Here is a 24,237-nt window from a genome sequence, read left to right as displayed (position 1 = left end):
TGATTGGCAAAACACTTATTTTATTTTCACAATATGCATATCCATCTTTGCAAAAGTTCCGATGTTTTTAGTTTTCGTGGGCAAAACGCAGACACGCTACGAAGGCCTGCTCTAAGGTTAACGTCATGAAATGGGCGGCACCCACAAGGAGCGAAAGGTGGGGCCTCAGAGATCGAGTCATCTTACTTCCGGGTATGAAATGAGCTTGTAAAAATAACTCATATGTATTTTTTTATTCATTCTTAAGTGTGCTAAAGGTAATATAGTATTATATATATGGATATAGTTTAATGTGCAAAACCGGGCACTTATAAGAACTTTTTGATAAGTTTAGATAAATCTTTATCACTTTTTGTAACAGTGCACCATATTTATTTAAACTAAAAACTGGCAAAAAAAAGAATTTTCATAAAAGATTTTCTAAGACTTTTTGGCAATAGCCCTCTAATGGCCTGTTGACCACACTGTACATTGGTGCAATGAGGAGGCCTCCTTTTCACATTCTGCTACTTTGTAATCCCTCACTCCACACATTTTACTGCTTTAATGCGCATATGCAGGCAGACTAAATTAGGCCAGTCCCCTTTTAATACCGCAGAGAGGGGAGAAGCAACCATTATGAATTATCCTTAATTACAGCCATTTCCTAAACTAATAAAGCTGCAAAATCTTTACTGCAAAGGTTAGTTTACCCAGCATGCATAAAAACCAATCCATGTGTGTAAACCTGTGTGTGTGTTTATGCGTGCACATGTGGGTGTGCATTCAAGCGTACACACTTGTGATTAGTGTGTTAAAAGTGTGTTATTGTGTGTGAGTGGAGGAGAGCTGCCTGGCTGCCTGGCTGGCAGAACCCATGGTCCCATTAATTTCACGTGGGCTCCCTATCACCAGCCACAGATGCCTATAGACACGTAAATGAGTCTCCTGCGAGCAGTGGGCCGCCTCAGCCCGCCAGCTCGGGCCTAATGGTGTGGAAAGCCAGCGTATGTGACGGCAGGAGATGAGGGCCTTATTTACACTGGCAGACATTAGCGGACGGACGCTGATTCACTGATTAACACGTCAGCCTCGCTAACATCTTTCTCCCATGCCTCCAATAACTGCGTCTCTTTCTTCTGTGCTTTAATTCAAACCTCTGCATTCATAATTACACACATAAATACCCACAAAAATGATGCATCCAGTCTCACACTCTCCCCCTTTTTCCTTCCTCCCTTCAGATTTGCTTACCAGTCACAGACCCATTTACATAGACGTATATACAGTACAAAAAGGACCAGAAAGTACACACACACACAATATCCAGTGTTGTAAATGTGTGGTGGCAGGCTGCAGAAAAGAAGGAAGCCATCTGTGAATGATAGCTCCTGTGAAAAGATAATGTTTCTCATGCAGCGCCAAGTGAGGCGCTGATGGAAGAAGATGACTTTTTGAATGGTTAAGTGGGTAAACGTTAGATCATGGCCACAGCACTCCCATTCGCCTCACTCGCCATCAATCCCTCCTTCTCTTCTTTCCTCTCTCCCTCGCTCATCCCTCCTCTCTTTTTCCGTCTACTAGATTGTTTATTGAAAAGGCACGAGGAGGCCACCGATAAGGGAGGCAAAGCTAATGCCATGATTTGTGTCAGTCACGGCGTACAATTTGTTACAATTGCGACACTTATCGCAATATAATATGTTTATTCTGGTCAATTAAGTGGCACAGGAAGACTCCTGCATTTGAAGTGTCACATGCATGATGGGACGGGGTGAGAGCGATCAAAGGAAATGGAACTAATCTAATTGTAAAGCATCTCACACTGCTGCCACCTCCATTGCCTTGCTGTTGCCAGTCTGCCTGTAAACTGATGTATTTTAGAAGAAAAGAAAAAAACACACAGAACAGGTCCAAAGATGTTGAAATGACTCAGTGCTGTTCTAAATGATTGATTGTAAAAACAATGGACATCAAACGGCATTATCAATTTTCATAAAAGCAATTTGAAGCCAGGTTATTTTAGCACCATTTGGTCATCACCATCTTGGTCCTTTATGGTATAACTGGATCCTGGCCTTTTGTAAGATAGGCAAAAGATTGGACTGAACAACCCAGACTATTTTGGAAGACATTTGGTTTGGTCATTTTCGGGTGAAGGGTTTAAAGCAAATACATTTACAACATTTAGACTCAATGTTACCACACTGATTTTCAAAAATAAGACAAGTACAGATCATTTGAAAATACCAATTTGACCTCTCTATTTTTAGCAAGCCTGACAGTTCTTCTCAACAATGCCATGAGAATTTAATTGCAGTGTTGACCTTATGTTGATTCTGTGTATGACAAAAAAAAATGATTCACTAATTAAAACTCATTGACTGTATATGGAGAACTGGAGTGAGTGAGTGTGACGTCATCCATAGAAAATGCCTAACTTTCGGTTCCAACCAAATGAAGTCAATTCAGTCGCCCATTTTTCCACAATGTGTCCGTCACCTTGTTGGAGCCAGACATCCTCTAAGCTGTGATTGGTTAGTCTTAGTGCAGTAGTGAACATGTTAGAAGGCCACTGAAAACAGGCTCAAGGGAATCTGTCGGTCAAACACTTAAAATGTGGCCACCTTTTTTTTGATTGGTCTGATTGGTCAGTTTATAAATTGAATAGCTTGTGCTACCTAAAAATAAGAGGTAGCAGAGCAAGAATGTTCTTTTTTCTTCTGACAAATATAATGACTTAGTTATAACTGTTCATTTCTCAACAGAAGTCTATGGGTTTTCAGCTTTTTGGGACCAGGGTACTTCCTATTTAGAACGCCAGGGGCCACTCTGTCCAGTTCTTATATACAGTCTATGTTAAAACTCTAAAACTACACCCATGTGTAAACACATTTACAGACATTAGTAATAATTTTTTTTTTTTTAAACAAGTCTAGAAGTTAGACTAGAAACTCCCCTATATATTAGCGCTATTTCAGCCTTGCAGCTGAGGGAACACATTAGGAAACACATCTGGACATTGCAGCATGACCCAGTGAAGAGTCAACATAAAAACAAAAAAACAAGGCAGCCAGTAAAGACAGACTGTGTTGCAGACCAGTGCCTCCATCGATCTGAGAGGGTTCATTAGGTAAGTGCTGACATCACAGATTGATGTCTCTTTAAACCAGTGCCTGCCTAGGAGCTGACAAGGAAAATCAGCAATATTGACTTGCTTAGTGGCATTTGTGTGTGTGTGTTTGCGTGTGTGTGTGTGCGTGTGTGTGTGAACATACGTGTTTATGTACCTGAGGAGTGTCAGTGCATGTATGTGCCTGTAAGTTGAACAGTTGTGTGTACAGTCATTTGGAACAGAAATGTGTGCTTGTGTGTTGATGTGCACTTTTTTGGATGCTGCACTGAATATAGTTGTCTTTGATGGCTCCTTGGGTTTAGGTGTTCACTAATGTTGCTAGTTATACACTCAGCCATGCGGCTAAGGAGCCTGTCAGCCTGTTTCTGCTTTTACGCCACTATCCATCTGCTATCGCAGAGTACGAAAGAGATGGAGTGGAAAATGGAGATGAAGAGTAACGGAAAGGGTGGAGCAGCCAGACAGGGACTGGATAGAATCTCTCGCCATTTATATTTCATCCCCACATCAAGGAACTTTGTTTGGTAATTATGTCATGCAAGTTGCTGACTTATTTTCAATCCAGAGAGAACCTTGTCTGGAGCTGTTTACATTTGCAGATGCGGATTTCCATACTTGTTTTTGAGGAAGAAGAGACAAAAAGTCGTACCTCTTAACGACCCCAGTCCCTCCACCCTGTAGCTGTCGATTGATTTGAGATGTTGTTTGTATCTGATGTGTTTCTCTAATTAAGATCAGGGGGGAATTATTGGCATTGAGCAGCTCCACAAATGCATCGACTGGCCAGAATAAAGAGTTAGGGTTTGCCAAGATGATGCTAAAACAAGTGACAGGAGCCAAACTGGTCTCTAATCATGTTGGTGGCTGCTTGAAGATAGAAAACATTGGGTTTAGCTTTGCTCATATCGTTCCTGCATCTTTTGGTTCCATTTTCCCCTCTCTTATTGCAGTTTCTCTAAAAAATGTATTTATTTGCTGCTATTTTGCATCCTCTTTACAAGAGGTGAAGAATTTCTGTGCTCTGATAATCACAGAATATAAATGATCATCTTTAGACATGACACGTACTCAAATGTGAATAAACTCATTGATCACCTCTTGTGGAATTTCAACTGACCATTTGACATATTTGAATACATACATTTATTAATTTATTACATACTGATCTGGTTTTAATGTACCCAATGTTGAATTTCACTCACACAAAGATGTAAAACTAACTGTGTAGAAAGTTTGTGTGAATTTCATTTTATTCTGAGTTGAGCAAAATGCAAAGTAAGTGTTAGTACTGAGAAGTGTGCGCTGAAAGCACAAATCCCTTCCAGGCCATTGCGACCGGAGGCTTAGTGCTATTGGCTCCCTCCAGGAGATTAAAGAGAATAATTGCCAGCTGATTGGTGCTTTAATTTTTCATGGACCTTTGATGTACAGGGTGTTTGTTTTACCTTTATCAGCAGCTATAATAACAAGAACAAAGTTTTATTCACCTGATTTTTTTTTTTCATGGAGCACAGTTTTTACTCTTGGTATTTTTTCTATGCAGAAAGTTTAAAAAAATGTAGATATGAAAGACAGATTACTTTTTCCACCAGTTGTTATGAACATAAAGGTTTATTTTTAATTTTCTGAGTACATTTTTGCTTATTGTCATGTAAAATCGTACTGATTTTACACTATTCTGTCAAACATTTCACATCGTTTTCTATTTTGATGCAAGTTCATAATGAAAAACATATCACTTTAGGCATTTCTGCATTTTGTTGCACGAGTCAAATACTTTATTGGCTCATGAAATGAATTCATTTCTACTCCACACATGGTTATCCACTGTCTAAATATGGGAATGTTCCACTTCTAACCCCAAAAATAGCTTTTTTGAAAGCTTTCTGGAGATAAAGAGGTACCAGTTGTGCAAGCTCCTCCCAAATCAACAGTGACTGTGGCTGACAGTCTGTGCTCATAGCTTTGCCTGGTGACACTAATCTCCTCCAGTAGGTGAACTTTCTCCTGGTTTTCAATCTGTTTGTAGGTGTGTGTGTGCTGTCTGATGTTTGCAGTTGATGTCTCCTCTGCGGTTCCGCTTTGGAGAACCAGGAACGGTGAGCTTCTCATGGTTGTCACTTTGAGGTGGGAGAGCAATCATTTCCTTGGACAACAGTCCCATCCTCATCCCCACTTCCCACCTGCTGGGATTAGTTCCTCTCACTGAGAAAGTTTGCATCCAAAATATTTACTCCTAATTTTTTATTTCTCTAGGTTTTTGGATGTTCTTTACATGCTTTGCCATCCCGTCTCTGTTTCCCTCCTCCTTGTTTTCCCCCGTTCACTGTAGAACATTTTATTACAATTGTCAGAAAGAGTAACAATTCTATTGTGGGGTGATTACAGCGGGTGTTTTGCCCACAGATCACCAGAGCAATTAAAATCTGTAAATAAGGCTACCCATGATGCCTCAGTCAAAACAATGGGGTCCCGTAGGAAGTGCATGTTTGAAGGAGAATTGCAGAAGAGTTTCTCTTTGACTCTCTCTCAGCCTGTCTCCTTTTATTAATTAGGAGAGGCATATTCATCCCAAGCAGCGTTGTCAATGGGCAGCATTGCACAATCACAGTGACACACATTTCAGACACAAGACAAAGTTGTTTGCTTTTGTGTAAGATCTTGTGCTACACTTTGTTTTGCACGATGACAAAGGGAATGCATTCTTGAGTGCCACAGTTTTATGAACAAGGAAAAAGGAGTTGTCATTGTTGTCAAAAAACAAAACAAAACAACATTTGCAGATGTGTGGAAATGAATTATGCTAGAACTAAAGTTAGTATTACTTGTAGGGGATTTTAATTATTGTTAAACATGCTGATGTCATTTGTGCAGAGATAAATGCCATACTAAATGAAATGTTATGTACAAGTGTCCCCATCCAATTATCTATTAATATTTTTCATGGTCTTTTAACTTCTGGCAAGTCTTCAGGACTATATTTCTTCCACTCACTTGACTGTGCATCCCATTTTAACCCAAGTAGAACATGGAGAGAGTTTCGACAGGTAATGAAACATCCCTTAAATTTTGCGTTGAAGCGTTAGTGACTGAAAGCGTTAGTGACTGAAACCATTAGTGCGAAAAGTTGGATACATTTAACTTTACCCTCATAACCTGGTTGCGCTCAGCTATCTGGTTCAAACTTATTTCAAAAGTGATGCAAGCACTCCAAATACTTCTTAATGTTACTTTCTTGTTTTCTATTTTTTTTTTTTTTTTTTTGTAAAGACAAAAGAGTTCTTTGTAGTTTTGTGGGAAGACATGTGGAACATGTCATGTATTTCATGTCAGGATGTGTGCGTACTGCTTCCGCAAGCGCCCTCAACCCGCTTCATGAATTACTCACAAGTGAAGTTTGGAGCAAAGGAACCAGATAGACAGAAGGAGGGACTGTGGGAGTATCACAGCTCAGCTCAGCATTGTGATGCTGCCAGCCTCCATGGGCCTCACCAGAGGCTATATGCCTTACCAAGATCCTGTTTACAGTCAGCCAAAGAAGCTGCCAGCCTACCATTTCCATATTAGTGCCTGCAGACCTTTGCGGAAACTAATTTCTCTGTGCCGGAGATGCACCATAATGCTGCCTGCTCTGTACTTCTCACTTGTATTTTGAGTTTTTCTCTTTTGTTCCCATTTGCTTTCATTCCATTTCATCCTACCAGCACGCTCTCATTACTTTGTTTCTTTTTCACATCTTCAAGAGAGTTTCACTTTTCATTTTTGCAGTTGCTGAGATGATTTTATTTTATGTTTGTGTGGCAATGTTTAATGAATAATAAACATGTAAAAAATAATTTTCTTTATGTAATTGTCATTTGTTTAGCTTCAACAGTTTCTTTATGCTTTTAGAATGAGTTTTTATGCTAAGTCAACTTTTCTATTTTCCCTGATACATCTTCATTCAAACCCATCTGTACACGGGCCAGTAACCTTTAATATTTTTGTTTCTACTGCCATGTGTTTTCTGAGGTTTATTTCCCCCCTTTTTCCAGCTTTAGCCACTTGTGTAGATGCCATGTTCCAGTGCCTGTACATCAGTGAGCATCTGCTCTTTCAACAAGGTCCCCATGGCCTTAAATGTCAGACCAAGCAGCTGCCAAACAAGCACATTGTGCACAAGGCTTGTTCACCCCCTCCCATCCATCCACCTCTTGTTCTGTGATGTTAACTGTGATTGAAAGTAAGTAACAGCAAATAGAAGAGGGAAGAGAAGGAAGGTTTTTTTTTTTATGTGGGAGGTTATATTTTTTCTTTGTGTTCCTGAGTAGAGTCGTGCTTTCCTTCTCTCTATGCTTGGCTGTTGTCAGGGCCTCTTACTATAGTTTAGGTTATTATTATTTTCTTTCACTCCTCTATGTTGCCTTTTATGCCCTTTTGTGTAAAAGCCCACTGCATTGGGAAGTCATTTGTACCCTGACCACATCTGGTTGATGTGCTGCAAACTATCAGGGGACAAAAAGATTGTACAGGTGCATCTCACACAAATCAGTGTAAAGGCATACGCTGAATATGTCTTGTTGTGTTCTTCCGGACCTTATGCACTTAAGTCACTACTTGCATTCTAACAACTTCAGCATTGTGGATTCTTTGTTGCACTCAATTGTGTAGATGTTTCAACAAGATGTCACTGGATGGCTGTTTCAGAGAAGAAGTGGTCTTGTAGCATATGTGTCTTTTTGTGTGAGCATGTAGCAGCAGGATAGGTGCAGTGAAGCAGAAGAGATAGAGGGTGAAGAAACAGGCAGGTAGCTCCCCAGGAGGGGCCTGGGGGGCAGGAGGCCAGGGATAGCCCCTCTAGCTCCCTCCCAGCACACTCTGCTCTGCTTTCAGACACTGCTATTGATTTATCCTGCAGATAAAACCTCAAGTTAGCCGCTCTGCTAAGTACTGCGCTTTTCACATTTTTTTCCTCAAAAACAAAGACAGGAAACTGCTTCAGAGTAATCTCAAATGACATTTCCTTAGATTCACTTCTTACTTTACCACTCATCTACCTCATATCTTTTCCTACTTGGATAGAGCTTGTGGGAACCATCAGGGGGCACTGTGTGACATTAACTCCCATTTTTAAAATGGCCCAACCAAGATATGACACAATTCCATATTGTCTTCTCATGTAGTATTTTCTTATCCTTCTAAGACTGAAGTATAAAGCAGGAAGTTCTCAGAACACATAAATCCAGGAACTGTGAGTAGCAGACATGCAGGTTCTCAATCAGTTCATCTTTATCTTAAAAATTTGAAATTTTGTGGAAATTCATGCATGAAGTGGATTAGTCTAGACAGCAGCTGTAAATGTGTCTGTATTTTGCTGCATGTGTTCAATGTGTGCAGTGGCGTGTAAAGTTTGAACCTGACAGATGTAGATGGAAGCCAAGGCAACTCTTGATCAGCTTAAGAAGGTTCACCTCGTTGCCAAAGTTTTGTGTGATCGGAAGTCATTCAGGAGTGCCTTAGTTTTCTTGCTGCCAGATGGATGAATCAAGCCTTCAAAAGACTTCACTGGTGACACGTTAACATGAGCCAGGCTTGCTGGAGAACTCTGAGTTTTGAGCTGTGACAGGTGGCAGCTGTAATAACGTGGCTATGCAGCTCCGCTTGTTTCATGACAAACCCTAACCCATGTTAAGAAAAGGAAATTGGCAGCTGCTTGACAATAATTAAAACCAGTTTTAAGGATGTGAGAGAATGATGTTGTAACATGTCTTGTATTTTTAATTAAAACACCTTTCTCTTAGTCATCACAGGTGTCCCACGGGTGGGAACAGGTGCAAAAGTAGAACCATAAACATCAAAGTAAAGGTATGCCAAAAGGCTTTGGATGAAATGCATTTTCCCACTCTTATAGCTGCAAGACGGTATGTCCTTTGTAAGAAGTTCCAGCATGATTTATAGCTAAAAATCAGAAAACAGCAGTGTCAGACAAGATAATATCAGCTTGTCACAATGTTTGTTTTAAGTCTTGTTCCTCGTCCTTTGTCACTTTTTTGGCAGTAAGCCTGACTTGTTACTACGAGTTAAACTGCTTCTTCCTCAAATTAAGAAATGGATACTTTCATAAGCAGTAGTACCGGTAATCACAAAAAATACCCTTTGTGTGTCTTAAAAATCAAGGGTTAAAAGTAGCTTAACACTTCTGGCTAAAAAACCAATGTAACGACTTTTACCAACTTTTATTTGTTGAATCTGCCTTCAGCGATTATAAATTTTTCTTTATTTTTCCGCTGAACTCACCTTTCCATAAATTAGTTTATGTCAATATATCAAAAGACTTGTTGCATTCTTTGAGTAGTTTCTTTTTGTATTCTTTCTTGAAAGCATAGCTGAACTGCAAAATGAAAAGGCAAATGTGTGGTTGGAAAATATGTTTAAAGTAATGCCAGAAGAATGAGACATCCGTTTTATAAATACCTACACTTTAAACACATCAGAAATATTTGCTTAACCGGCCTATTATCACACTGATAAAATGTGTTGAAGAAAAGTTAATGAACACTCTTTCGTTTCTTCCCCTTCGTCTTTGTATGTGGCTCTTCCAAGGAAAAGTGAATTCAACAATGAACATAACTTTAAATAATGTGAGTTGTACCATATAGAACTGTCTATTGCATTGTTATGTATATTTCCTTTTTGAATTATCTACAGACTGGTACAAGACCTAGGCAATATAACATAAGGGATGACAGATATAGACAGCTTTTATTTATATACAGTTGATTCTGTTTAATTTCTATTACATTTTTTATAGATCTTTGCTAAATTTGAGCATTTCTGCGTTGGACTGGTGACCTGTACTTTCGAAAGTAGTTGGGACAGGCTTCAGCAACCCTCGTGTAGAGGACTAAGAAGATTAATGGATGGTTAAATGGTTGTTAAATACTCAAAATGTTCAGATCTACTATAAATATTGCTATATATCTCAAGTTCAGTTAGAGCAGAGTATGGTTATATGATATGATTGTGGTTCAGTAATTAAGATCATAAAAAACACACTGCTTTCAAGAGAAAATGAAAGAAACTTGATTGCTTGTAAAGACAAGCAATTAATAGCAGTAGTGAACGTCAACGAATGTGACAAAGGTGAATAATTGAAGATATTGTTGATTACTATCAAATTAAGTACAACATTTCCTGTATAACAAATGGTCAACAGATAAATCTGTTATGAAAATGAAATTATGCACACAGCATCTGAAAAAAGGATGATTGCATCCGCTGTCATATAAATATGTGTGTTACATGTCAACCTCTATACATTGTATTTGACTCTAAGACACTTAACTTGCTTTACCTGCAACATGAACTAAAAAGACAGGAACTAATTGCTGGGACAAATGTTCCCAACTGCTGGGTTTGTCTGGGCCCAGTCCAGGTCCTGTTTATCTCAACCTCTCTTGGCAGTCATACACACAACACACATGCTGTGCTCTGATTTAACCAGAGGCAAAGCCCCTTCAACCCCCACACTCTGTCATCAAAGATTCATAAAGGCAAGGTTCTCAATGATTTTCTGTCTCTTCCCGTATTCACAGCTTGTTGTCCTCACCCTCCCTGTCTCCTGCCAGTCAGACAACGGAAGTCGGGCGGAATTATGGCTGAAGTAGCCGCTGGCTTTCTGTGTGTGTATGTGTGTGGGTGTGTGTGCTTTACCGGTAGGCATTAGGTAGAGATAGAGTTGCAGCACGTGGGCAAAAGGCCAAAGGGGACAAATGGACAGTGACATGTTGATGTTCTACTAAAAATGTTGAGTCTCCCATGTGGGTATAAAAGGAGTCAGACCTCACCTTCTCTTAACAGCTTCTTGCACTCTTGCTGCCACTTTTTGTCTTTCTCCTTCACCCCCAGAGTCCTGTGCATTCATGGTGCCAGCTTCTAAACTGGATCTAAAACTAGCTCAATCAGAGCCCAAGTTACCAGACACAGGGCACACCATCTGTAGCCCTCGGAATCCTTCCGTGTGTGCATGTCCGTCGGGCTATGTGTGCAAGTGCGTGTTTACCTCAGTATTCATGTGTGTCAATGTGCATGCAAGTTTAGAAGCCTGGATGCATGTGTGTCTGTGAACTCAAACCACCGTGCCTCAGCCTGTTAGTCTTGCTACTTACCAGGCTTAGCCAGATGAGGGCCACTCAGCCCGGATCTAATTCCTTCGGCTGTGGCAGCACTTCACTCCTGGCTCATTTTGCCTCTCAAGTGTGCATCTGTGACCTTGGCTGACATCAGAGGGGGTTAAACTGTGGACTTGGAGATGTAACCACAGTGATTGAGTTGTAAGCTAGTTTTTGGATCAGAACTTCCACATGGCCATCTGGGTTTTATGTGAGGCTCAGGAAGAGGTTATCCCTTTCTCACTCCCCACTGCTAACCCTGGATCAACTGCAATGGCAAAGAATTTAGTGAGAGGCCTCCTTACTGAGATAGATAAGGCATAAAAGTGTGCTTGTGGGTTGGAAGAATATTGTAGGGAGAAAACTAATAAATGGTTTAAAGACTTGTCCTTGTTACCACTTCACTCCCACTGTTTTATTATGCTGATCACTTCTTAAAACATTCGTCTTTGTTGTTTTTGTGGAAAATAGTCTAAGCCTGTATAGGCTTCAATGTAGATCCAATATTTATTTATTTTTATTGATAACTGCATAACAAAGGGTGAGGAAGTACTGAAGACACCTGTGTTATGCATACAGACATTAGGATTATTTAGTTTCATAATTGCCATGTCAACACAAAGAAAGTACTGTTAAGTTATTGTTCACTACAAACACCTGAAACCTTTTTTGCAATGAGTCATCTGCACCCACACCTAAATTCCATTTGCCAATTCTTCTACAAGCAGGTACTTTCACTTTCATTCATTCCACAGTTTCTCTGTCTGACTGTTTTCTCTCTTTGCATCCTGTTTGGTGCAGATCCTTTGGGCCCAGCCTGACTGACTCAGTTCATTAGAAGAGATCCCCAAATAAACTTAGACAGTAATGTAAATATCAGGCCTAAAAGAATGATATTTAATATATATTATACAGAGACTCTTTGACGACTATTCTCAGTAATATGTGTACTAATTCTTCAGTTTTAGTTTTCTGTTGCAGCAAGAACAGTTTGCTGATTATAATTCAGTCCCCGCCTATGCCCAATTTTATAAGGTGAAATATTTATGACTTTTTTATTGGGCTATGTTTACTTTCATTGGTTTACAGAGGCTGTTGTGTGATCGTATCTTTAGGAGTGTCAACACTGACGGGGACTTTTCATGTGCAGTTACACCTAAAGTGTATTTATTCAAGTTGTTTACTGTACTTAAAGATTTCTCTGTACATTATGTTCTTGGAAACGGTTCAAAGACAGAAGCAAATGTTTTATTTTATTTTATTTTTTTTACTGTTGAAGTAATTTAACACATACACATCCCTGAAACCCAATATCTGTAATTTGATAGCTTAAATAGTCAATCACATTGGTTTGGATTACTGAAAGTGTTTACAATGTGACATTGACTCCATTGGAGCTACAAGTCTGACTTGTAACTAAGCCATTTAAGTTACAATAGACTATAATTATGTAGCTCAGCTATTGACACTAGGAGACAGGTGGGAACTGCGCTTTAGTTTGATTGACCTCATCACGTGACTGCGGTCAGGTGTTGCCCAATGATTTTGCTGTGTTGCTGTTGAGGCAAGCCTCATCCATCACCAGCTGTATTGCACTGTTAAAATGATATCCACCAGGCCCCCAGACTTGGCCTGTGGGGAAGGAGCTTGTGAGGCATAAAAGGCTAAAGGGTTAAAAATGATCTTTGTACAGGATCATTCTTACAAGTTTTCACTGCAACAGCATGCCATGCAAAACCAAGAATATCGTGCTCCCAGTGCCGCAGTAACTATCTTCCTAATTCCTTACCACCAGATTTATAGCCTGCCAGTTCCAAGATGTGAAAGAGAAATCATTTGCAGACATATAACCTTCTTTACCCTTACCATTTAGTCCAACTATTGCTTTAATTTTCTCCAAGGCTTTATAAATTATAGTGTAATCAGCAAAAAACTCAAAACCCTTCTGAACAGATGCTAATAAGTCTTGCTTGCAGACAAACAAATGTTGGACTGTGGTATTTTTTTCCATGTGAATCTTGTTTAAAATGCTGCTTAAAACTAGAAGGAGATCTAGATTTGACATGTTTATAGGGGTAAATATTGCAAGACTCGCAAAAAAATTTTTGCTGGACACTCCCAATCTTTAGGTTTGATGTTTTATTTATTATTACTATTTTTTTTTGTGTGAATGACACTTTAAACAGCCACAAGTGGCAATAAGGGCCAAAACCCATAGCCCATCTTATTCCTCTCCAGGCAGCCTGGAGCATTCACACATATACTGTCTCATCGTTTCCACACCCACACATGCTCTTTCTGTGACACAGGAACAGAAACACACACAAACCGAAAGCCTTCAAGGGGTAATCTGTCTCTCCACCCCTTGTCGGAAGAATAAATGGCTGGGAAGACCCTATCTAGATGTCCCCTCTCTACCTCTTTTTTGTTTTGTTTTCTTCTCTTTTATTAGATTGTGATTGCATTCAAACAATAGGTGTCTGCTCGTAAATTTTGCGCCTGTGTTGACGTTAGGCCACATTCCATTGCATAGCCTTGGGAAGAGAAAGAGCAGGCCAAGGTGTTTGGTAATTTGTTACCCTGTTAAGCACCTAATGGATGTCCACCTGGTTTTCCTGCGAGCAGTAGCTTTGGTTCAGCCTCTTGCCTCTTTTGCACTTCCAGACTGCAATAGTGTTTTATGGCCTCCAATTATGAGGGCTGTTTAGAGAATACCTGGCTGTGTGTGTGTGTTTTCTTTCTGTTACATCTGGTTCACTTTGCTCCAGACAGGGCAAACAGCCAGGCCACATCAAACACTGTAGGTAGAACAAATCTTTTTTTGGCAGACTTTTTTTTAACACTACGTACGGTGCATATGTCCGGGATAACCCCATAGTCGTGTGCCTCCAATGAGCTAAAGATGCCATTAATGAAGCTTGCTTGTTTCATGTGGTCTGCAGAGCAGTTCAGACAGCATCTGGTAAGTTGGAGACCTCACGGAGTCTGATGAAGAGACTGCCTTACCCAAAGCTCCCCACGCTCTCTGCAGAGTCATTGTTCCCAGCTGCAAAGGAGTCATAGCGGCACGTGGGTGTAGAGGTGGGAGTGAAAAAACTCAAAGTAGCGACCACCTTGTCTCCGAAGCCCCCCTCTTGCTAATGCATTATTGCATGGTTTTCACAACCATTAATTAAAGGGGAAACGAGTGCATCAGATGTTAGTTTTATTAGCCAGGGCTCCTTAGAGGGAATCAGAAAGAAAGGAACATATGTGAAGCATTTGATGATAAACCCCCCCCCCCCTCCCTCAGTCTCCACAATTGCCCACCTCACACACTCACAAAGTGTAGAGTCAGCAGCCGTCTCCAGACACAATAGCATTTGATTGATCCTTTGGAAACAGTTAAGACGGCGACCTACCCACGATTTCTTTTTGGAGGGGTGGTTCACATTTTACGGCACCTAAAGTTTAACTTTAGATGTGGCAGTAACTTTATTTACAAAAGTTATGAGACCTGAGACAAAAAAAAAAAACACATGAAAAAAAAACTGTCTGGATTCATTTTTGATGGAAGGTCATGGTCAAACAATGACACCTCATTGGTTGGCTGCATCAAAAGTGTCATCCTATTATCTTGCCCAGTGCAAAAGGATACTTGCACAGATGAATGCAATCTGTCTGTCTCTCCATTATGCAGCATAACTGCAAGACAGCAAAAGACAGATGTACTAAATCACTCATTTCTTACAGAAGATTGCGTACACACAGAAAGTACAGGGATAATATACTTCTGTCATTCTTCTTTTTCCTTAGGACGTGATTGCATGCCTTACCTTCAGGGGTAGGCTGATTTATGAGACACATGCCTGTTTTTTCATGACTTGTTTGATTGCATTCTCGTCTATCAGCCACTAAGGCTGCCAAAACCATAAAAGTTCACACCTGCATTTTCTAGACAGTCAGATGAGATGCAGCCAGAGCATGAGGAAGTTAGTATTCTTAGGTACTTTCTACCCCTTAGATCAGTAGAAGCATCTAATACAAATTCAAAATTGGCAGGGCTGATTGATTGATGATATATCCTGTGTACACTGATACATGCTATTTTTTTTTTGCATGTCTTTCCCTTTGATTTGCTATTTTGTGTTGATAGAGAGCAGCATAAAAAACTATGGAAAGTAATGTTTGATCCTGTATTTTTTTGTCTTTCTATTTGTTTTTTACTGTGGCCCTGAAGAGCAATTCAAATCGACAAGGCAAAAACATATTACAGATCATAGCAACAATCAAAAAAGCAAAACAAATACCGTAATTTCCAGACTATAGAGCGCACGTGATTATAGGCCGCAACCATTACATTTTTAAAGGATGAAACATTTTGTACATACAAGAACTGCACCTGTCTATAAGCTGCATGTGCCCACATTGAAACATGTGTTGTAGAATGAGGATGTGCTGAAACCTTGCGCTGCGTGTGTAAGAAAGAGGAGGGAGCGGGTACAGCGGAGGGAGGGGAGAGCGCGTGCAGCGCAAAAGCAAGCGTTCTCACTCACTCTTGCTCTGCTCCGGCCCCTTCCTCTTACACACACAGCTAGCTGACACACATACTCATTCTACAACACCTATACAGTTGGTTCATTAGTTAGATAGTTAGTTGTTACTGTTATTTGTTAAGAAAGAATACTGCGTTGTAATTATTACTTGTACCGATATTCGTTTGCGAAGCAGCCGCCGGGGGATTTTGTGTTGAGGGGGGGGGCGACACCATAACTCCTGCTGCTTCATCACTGCATGATCAAAAATCCCACCCCGTCACAGCTCTATTCCAAACAGTGCATGTGACGCAGCAGTAACACAGAAGCAATACGGTAGTAACAGCACTAACAGGGCTGATTAAAAAAAACATACCATTAAAAGTCACCGAGAGCAGCAATAACTTATAGGCGCGCCTCTGCGCGACACGCGCCTTCTGTGCACTGAAACCATGGAACTCTTCCTCCTCAGTGTCAAATTGGAAAAGCGTCAGATATTCTTCGCCACACTCTCTCTGTCTCCCCTTCCTTGTCGCTGTCCTCATCCTGAGGTAAATTCACTCCTAAGCTTGTACTGTCCTCTCCGTCACGCAGCAGACCGGCTTTTCCAAACCCGTTGGTGATGGTGGACTTTTTCACACTGCTGCGTCATATGCATTTCTTCTTGCATTTTCCATGATGAGGGTCTGTTCGTGCTATTCATCACAAAGCAGGAATTTACATTACACTTGCGTCTTCCTCGACACATATACTGTATTCCCCCGTCTCACTCTTACATTTTCTGCTGGAGCGCCCCTAGCAACCGTTAGAAAAAATGCATTAAAAAAAGAAAAGAAAAAGCATACATTAGCCGCATCATTGAAATTTTAAAAAATTAAACAACATAAAAAAATGGAAAAAGTAACTATTATGGGAAATCACTGGTTAGACGATGACAATAAGTTTTAAAGAAGAGGGAAAACAGAAGAATGAGCGATCTTTAATAGTGACTGTAAGAAGCTTAAAGAAATATTGTATGTGGAAAGATATTGTCATACCAAATAACTTCCACTTAAAAGGTGAAGAAAGTCGTCATCCAATCAGGGATGTTCCATAACACCTACCTTTACCACTTTCTTATTTTGTTTCATTTTTCGAATTTCGTTTTGATTTCTCTAAATTAATTTTATTTTCTGAAACTTTGCCTTTTTTCTGGTGTCATTTTTTGAAAGTGTGTTTTGCTTTTTTTGGATTATTTTTCGGTTTACAGAAATTTGCTTTGATTTTCTATTATACAATTTTATTTTTTGTATCATTTAATGGGCTTTTTTTGTTATTGTGATCTTTAGTATGTTTTTTGCGTTGAGTGATTTGCGCTTCAGATTTACCATAGTTTTTAGAGTAAAACTAAGTACAAAGTAAAAATTATTTTTAACTTCCAACAGATATTCAACATGTTTGTTCTTAGATGATGTCCTAAGTCAAGCTATCCACCTAGTCTCCTCCTTTGTGGTTACAAATGACCTTCTGTAGCAATAATGTAATAAGTGTTGTCTCTTATCTACATTCTCTGGGTTCTTTTTCACTTGCCCTGACACAATTGTGCATTTATCAGTGTAATTGCATAAGTCGGAAGCACTGATGTTGTCTATTAGGCGGATTTCCATCCTGTTAAGAGCACAGGGCCTTTTAATGTATGGCCCTGCTTGAGTGTACTGCTACACAATTACACACCGAGCAGAGATTGAGTGGGTTGATGATGCTGATGATTGGGATGGTAGTGATGGCTGTGATGATATTGGACCACCCTGCACTCCTCCAACAAGCCCTTCAGAAAGAGTCTAAGAGTAAAACAACAAAGTGAAACCGAGGTTAATCATTTTATTTACTCGCTTTTCTCTCCCTCTCCCTCTGCTTTTTTTTTTTTTTAACCAAGTGATGAAACTCTGACCAGAGAGTCGGGTGGGAGAAAATCGATGGGGAGCGCATTACAGTAAAACGTATTGATTAGGAGACCTGTGAGCAGTGTGTTGGTCGCAGAGATGGTGGAATGATGCAATGCTTAAAGGAATTTATCCTTTGACTTTTACATTAACCTTTTATTGACTGCTTTGCCTGTCCATAATTAACACTCACTTTAGCTAAAGTGGTTAGTTTGAGCGCAAAGGGGGTTTGGGTCCTTACTGCAGGGAGGACCATGGTGCTCTTGCCCCAGCCGCAGTTCAAGTGCACTGCGCTGCATGGAGAGTAAGGCCTCTGTGGAATAAAGGCGATAGAATCCTAGATACCTTTCGCATTAGCATACCATTTGAGCAGGGGCTTGCCAGGCTATAAGGTTTCAGGGCAAATTGAAATGAGTGATTGTATTGCCAATCTCTCTTGACCGAGCGCCAGATGGGATAGTTAGGCCCATATCTGTCTGGGGTTAATCCATTGGAACAGGCTGGACTCACAAACACATACTCTACCACTTTAAAACCCCTCTCTACACGTACACATGCACACCTCTTTGTCTTTGACCTTAACTTTAAGGTGCACTGTTCTGCCATGGGAAAGTCGTCTGGTGAGCCTTGTCTTTACGCCGCTGTGGCTTACACCGAAAATCTAGCACGAGCCCCGGAGAGCTTAACGCGCCTCGCTCGGTATTGACTTTTTGTTTTGTTCCATTTTAGCAGTCAGGGGGATGGCGTTGCGAACAATTCTAGACTTTGTCCAAATGTGTGCTAAATTACCTCCACTGTATTATCTTTGATAGTCTTCCAGTATTGATATCTCCTATATCTGAGATTAACCAGTAGGCCTCTATTTTCATCTATTGTTGCGAGATCCCTTGTCAGATAAATGCAACATCTCTGTTGAAGGCAGCTTGGTGTGGTGTGATGCCTTTCAACATGAGCCAGAGTGGCAGAAAAAATGTGTTTTCTCTTATAGTTAAGTGGCATGAATACTTAATCAGACCAAATCAAAAGCTTGGGTCTCCCTGCTCTGTCTGTGGGATCCTTACGCTGATGTCAGCAGAACCACACAGTGTGTGTCCATGTGTGTGTTTTCTTGGTCCATTCGCTTGCACACTATGTAAATATATATGGCAGCCTTGTCCTACTCCTCCTCCAGCTCCCTTTCTGAAATGGTGCTTCCTTTAATTCGTACCCTAAATAAATGATGAGAACATTTAAACACACAGCTCGTCGCAAAGCCCCAAGGTCACCTAATCGTATTATTTATGAAGTGATGTGCTACATAATGGTACTTAGTGCATGTTAACAGATGCTATTATCAGGCCCTGATTCAGAGCGCTGAAGATATATTGGACAGTGGATGTTAATGCTGCTCCTCACCACCATAATGCAGCAGCTCTTTAAAGGGCTAACCACACCAAAATGCTGCACTTAGGCCCAGAGCCAGTTGAACATTAAGTGGCTCTCGAGAAAATATATAACCACAAATTGTGGCAGCCCCCAGCTGTCCCCTGACAACTTAGTAACATCCCCTCATCCCATCCATAACCGGCCCCCTTCTGCTTCTCTTCGCTTTTCTGTGTCTTCTCCATCCCCGCCTCCAGTTGATGGCCACATGGTGAAGGTGGTTGTCTCTGTGCTTGTGTGTTTGTATATGACTTGTTTCAGTCTCCTTGGTGGGTGTGGATGGGGGTAAAGAGACATGACAGACCCTGGCATAATGACTGAAGTGGGAAAATGTCCGACCATGAGGCTCTGGAACTTCCCGTTCACAAACACACGCTCAAACACACAAATGCCATTCTCTACGTCTCCCTCATGCACCTCAAGGTCAGAGGTCACTTCCATCTGTCAGGAGGCAGAGGGAGGGCAGATTTTCAATGACAGCAGAGAGCAACACAGAGTCACAGCAGTAAATATTTACACAAGTCTGACAAAAGATGTGGCCAAGGTCTGCAGGGGTTCCAAGTACTGTAGAAATTACAGCTGACCCCAGATTATTAATCACTGCTCCGCTGTAACAGCAACTACAGATAGTGATGTTCTCCTGAAAGCATCCTGCCGTGCTTCACTATCTGTGTGAAGTGAGTGAGACATTTATGATGCATGATACATGATATGATATATGATATCATGCCCTCTCATCACTTTAACGCCATTCCAAGCCATTTATGGCTTTAGAAACACTTTTCCTACACACCCTTTCCTCCTCTGGAGCATTGTTTGTCCTGTCAGCTTTCCTGGAATAAAAGCACATTTGCTGTTACCATAGTAAGCAGACATAGTCTAGGCAGTCATATCAACAATTCTAGATGTCTATCAGGCTATTTTGTATACACAAATCAACCAAAAAGATAAATGTCTGGAGTCCTGTCCCACAGGTTTTAGCTGCATCATTATTCGTCAAAAAGATAATAGCACACAACCAAAGGGGTCATTTCTGCTCAAATACATAATTCTGATTGTGTTTTTCCTGCACAATAATTCACAAGTTTATCATCGTCACGATATCAGGCTGTCCGATACACACTTTGCAAAAGATGGTAAATGGTAAAGATAAATGGTTTCCTTAAATGTTTACCAGCCAAAACAATCTCATGGCAGCCTGAAGTAGTTCACAAATCAAATAGAACCCTTCACACACTTGACCAATCGGACGGTCCCCTTCACGATGTTGACCAATTGAACGGAGTAATTTTTTGTTAGATGTTGACGTGTTTCGTTTGGAGTATAAATTAAGTTATTTGACTTATTAAACGAAAACTGTTGCCGTTAAATGGAAATGACATTGAAGTTGTTTTTTCTTTTGCTATTTATTCATGTATGGCAAGTTATATTGTCATCGTACTGTTGGTCACTAAGATCAGTTTTCCTCATATCGTGCAGCCATACTAAACACCTGCCATTTTCTAGTGTGTTAATATGAGTTTCGTTGTAAAGATGTGTATCTATTCTATCTATACTAAACAATAAACTTGATCCCTTTTGAAAAATATCCCAAACATTTTTTTTTTCTTGAAACAGTTTTATTTATGTCGTGAAGAGTTTGTTGAAAAATCTGCTATTCTGCTGATGTGTCGGCCTGCCGGCTTTGATGGGAGGGAGGAGTTAATAGGCTTGTCTGTTTCCTGTGTCCTGTCGCCCCAGGTGCCACTCCAGTTTGGCCCAGACGTTACCCCCCGAGGAGGCCCCAGTGGACCGGCCCTTCTGGGGAGTGGATGACCCCAGCATGCCTCTGCCCTTTGATCTGGCTGACATCATCAACAAAGTGGAGTCTCTGCTCTGGAGGTGAGCCCAAAATGCTGAAGTCCACAAAAATATCTTCATACATAGCATGAACTGAATATATATATATATATATATATGTGTGTGTGTGTGTGTGTGTGTGTGTGTGTGTGTGTGTGTATGATCAGATTTAGAAGAAATTCCCATTTAAAAAAAAAAATCATTGTTAAAAATAAAATGAACCAAAAGAATATATAAACCTGTTCTGTTTTTGGAAAAAGAAAAAAAAAAGTTTACCTCCACAACTTTTCTATACTGAGTGCATGAATATGTATCTATTACTTTTGCTTTATGGTAAAGAAGTACTGTGTCACAGGTTCATATGTGGATGTGTTCATAGGCTGGATTACAGAGAATTACAGTGTCATGCTGCTCTTTTCTCTGCCTTAACAGAATGTAAAAAAAATGGGCAGAAGACACGAAGAACAGGACGAGAAAAATAAACCCACCAGCTTTCCTGAATGGCCCCCCACAACAGCTGAGGGGGGGCAGCAGATTCAAACGAGGTGGATTACATTACGATTGCCGCATCAGTACCACACACCCCAACCCAACCCACATCCACTCCCCCAGTTGACCCCTGCCCCCCCCCCCACAAAGTTGGCAGCCAGGACAGCAGAGCCCCACCCTAGGTTCACCATAGTGCTTCATTACCACGCTAGCAAGTGCAAAGCTTCGCACCAAGCTCTTAGTCAGAGACCTCTAAGGAAAACATAGAAGGAACCTGCATTTCAGTGTTAGCGTACATTGCGTAACTATTTATTATTTCTGTGTACACTTAATCTCATGTAACCCGGACACGCTTTTATCTATTGATTGACTCGTTCTCAGTAGTTCAGCTCATACAGATATTCTCTCTACTTGTCGCACAGTGTTATGATATGGTAGAATGGTAAGGAAACTCCCTTTGCTCTCATAGTATTGCATACTTCACTTGTGTATAGTGGAACCTCCCACCCCCCCTTTCATTGTGCTCAAAAATGGAAGAAGCCTGAAGAGACCAAAGAATGAAAATGATAAGAAAGTTATGAATGTCACTGGTCGGAAAACACGAAGAAGGTGTTGTTTAGGGTGCAGTGGTGTGCTTGTGCCATAGAGATGTGAGAACATGTGTTTCTGTGCAAATATCCGTGTGAATATACGTTGATCAGTCGGTGGCTCGCTCTCCCACAAGAAGTGTGGATGAATGTGATAGTGCGTGTGAGCCTGCGGGCTGCCTGCCAGTTGTTTGTTCTCGAATTTGTGCACACGGAGAAACGGAGTCTCGACGCAGAGCTCCCTCTGCTTCTGCTCTGATGAAAGGCGGCACTGATAGAATGACCCGGAACACAACCGCCGTTTCTCATAATTACAGCTGTTCAATCGCTTTTAATTACTCTTAAAGCGTGTAGAGCACCACATTCCCCTGTAATGCTGCGGGCCATCCGAGGGAGCGAGAGAAAGATCCGGCGCTTCTGACAAAATCCACTTTCAAAAACAGCTAAAGAGGGCGGAAAAGGAGGCCGACGTCAAAGCAGTGTAGCAGCCTCTCGTTTGATTTTTCTCTCTCAATCTAGTTCATGATGAAGTTGAGACGCTGTTTACTATTAAAAATGCAGAATGCACTCCTTTTTTTACTTCTTAAGTTTTTTCCAAGATGTTAATAGTTGCCAAATGCTGTTTTTTCTTGCGTCTCTTTTTCTTTGCGCCTTTGTTGTTTGTATTTGTCAAAGATTTGTTTGTAGATCGGCAGTAGTGTTGACTTGTTTGAATCACTCTGTGCTCCCTGTGCCTCAGCTTGTCTGTTTGAAGCAATAGGAATGGCAGTAAATAAAAAAAACATTGTGTTTTATCCAATGGCCTGTGTCCTTCTTATTTATTCATTTCTAACAGTAGCACACAATAAAATGTTTTTACACATCTGTGTCGGAACTCATTATTTTATCACATTTCTCTTGTTTTAGACAGATTTAATCATTGACATACCAAAACAAAAAACATGTCTAAACTTTGTAAATGTTAAAAAAATCCTTAAATCGTGAGCTCATTTGCTAGAATGCAGGCTATTTTTTTTTGGGGGGGGGAATATTGCTTGTATAGACTCTTCTCATTAGAAAGGGGAGAAAAATCAAAAGAAGTAGCTGTGAGTGTGCCATAGGGGTAATTTTAATTTGCATAATCAGTTTCATCTCCTGACTGTATCCAGATCTTTTACATAAAATACTTATTCTCATCAAGAATGCATTTTCATCAGGTATTCATTCCCCCCCTCCCCCCACATACTGTTTTTTCCTGTTTTTTCCCCTCCAAACTTCAAAGACGGAGCTGAGTTGGAGTTATTCTCTGCTGCTAACCGATTGATGGATGGATGGATTGACTGAGCGATGTCTCCCTGTAAAGAAGCAAAGAAGCACCCGCTGATATTCACCAAATCCTCCTCACCTCCACACACTTTACTGACTGTCATCCTAGAGGTCACCTGTGTTAACTACTTCCTGTAGTGGCTGAGTGACTGAGTGATGCCTGAGTGTGGAACGTTCTCCCCTTAGGGGTCGACTGGAAAAAAAAAAGGGCCCCACTTGAAGAGACAATTACACGGCGCTGGTGAGAGCCACAGGTATGCATTGTTGTGACCGGGGTCAGCCGCCAGCCAGTCAGCCAAGCCACCTTCAATTAGGCCAACAATGGGTGCAGGGAGAGATAAAATAACCAGGTGTGTGGTGGGGAAAGGTATCGGTTTGGGGTCATATCCAAGTCAAATGTTTCAGTGTGTGGCTGGATGGATGAGCTTCACTGAAGTGTGGATGAATGTAATAGAACTAAATCCAATAGTATGTGTAAACTAGACTTTGATTTTGGCAGCTAATCAAAAGACAATAGGTTATAATTTTACCCTAATAGGATTTAGTTTTGTTTGCTTGTGGTTTAATTGCACATTTTCAAAAACACAACATCTGAGAGTGAGTTTGCACTAATGACTTTATGCATGTAATGTATATGTGGGTGTGTGTGTGTGTGTGTGACCAAAGCGTCCCTGGCAGTGTCAGCGGCCTCGGGGCCAGAGAGGCAGAAGTAATTGTAGAAGGAGGTAGAAGAGCTGAAGATAGCATCGCAGCTCTGGGGCGGCTGTCAGCAGGGGGACGGGCCGCGCTCGTTTGTCACCAGCAGAGACAAACACCACTCAGCACCAACAAAACATCGACTTGATTGACTACATGTGAAGCAACACAAAACCCAATGTTTGCAACTGTTAATTA

At 40.8% G+C, this 24,237-nt stretch overlaps 1 protein-coding gene across 1 annotated transcript in view; it reads left to right on the top strand.

The window, feature by feature from the left end:
- Nucleotides 1–22,837, top strand: part of fto (FTO, alpha-ketoglutarate dependent dioxygenase) — a 123,332-nt gene extending 100,495 nt beyond the window's left edge. Inside the window, exons 9-10 of the mRNA XM_011493353.3 lie at nucleotides 20,864–21,004; nucleotides 21,395–22,837. Of these exons, the coding sequence (XP_011491655.1) occupies nucleotides 20,864–21,004; nucleotides 21,395–21,401 (148 nt within the window). The 3' untranslated portion in view covers nucleotides 21,402–22,837. The remainder of the gene's footprint in view (nucleotides 1–20,863; nucleotides 21,005–21,394) is intronic.
- The last annotated feature ends 1,400 nt before the right edge of the window (nucleotides 22,838–24,237 follow it).

This window comes from Oryzias latipes, chromosome 3 (genome assembly GCF_002234675.1).
Source record: "Oryzias latipes chromosome 3, ASM223467v1".
Classification (NCBI taxonomy): domain Eukaryota; kingdom Metazoa; phylum Chordata; class Actinopteri; order Beloniformes; family Adrianichthyidae; genus Oryzias; species Oryzias latipes.
Note: the sequence above shows the minus strand (reverse complement) of the source record. Positions and strands in the feature narration are given on the sequence as shown.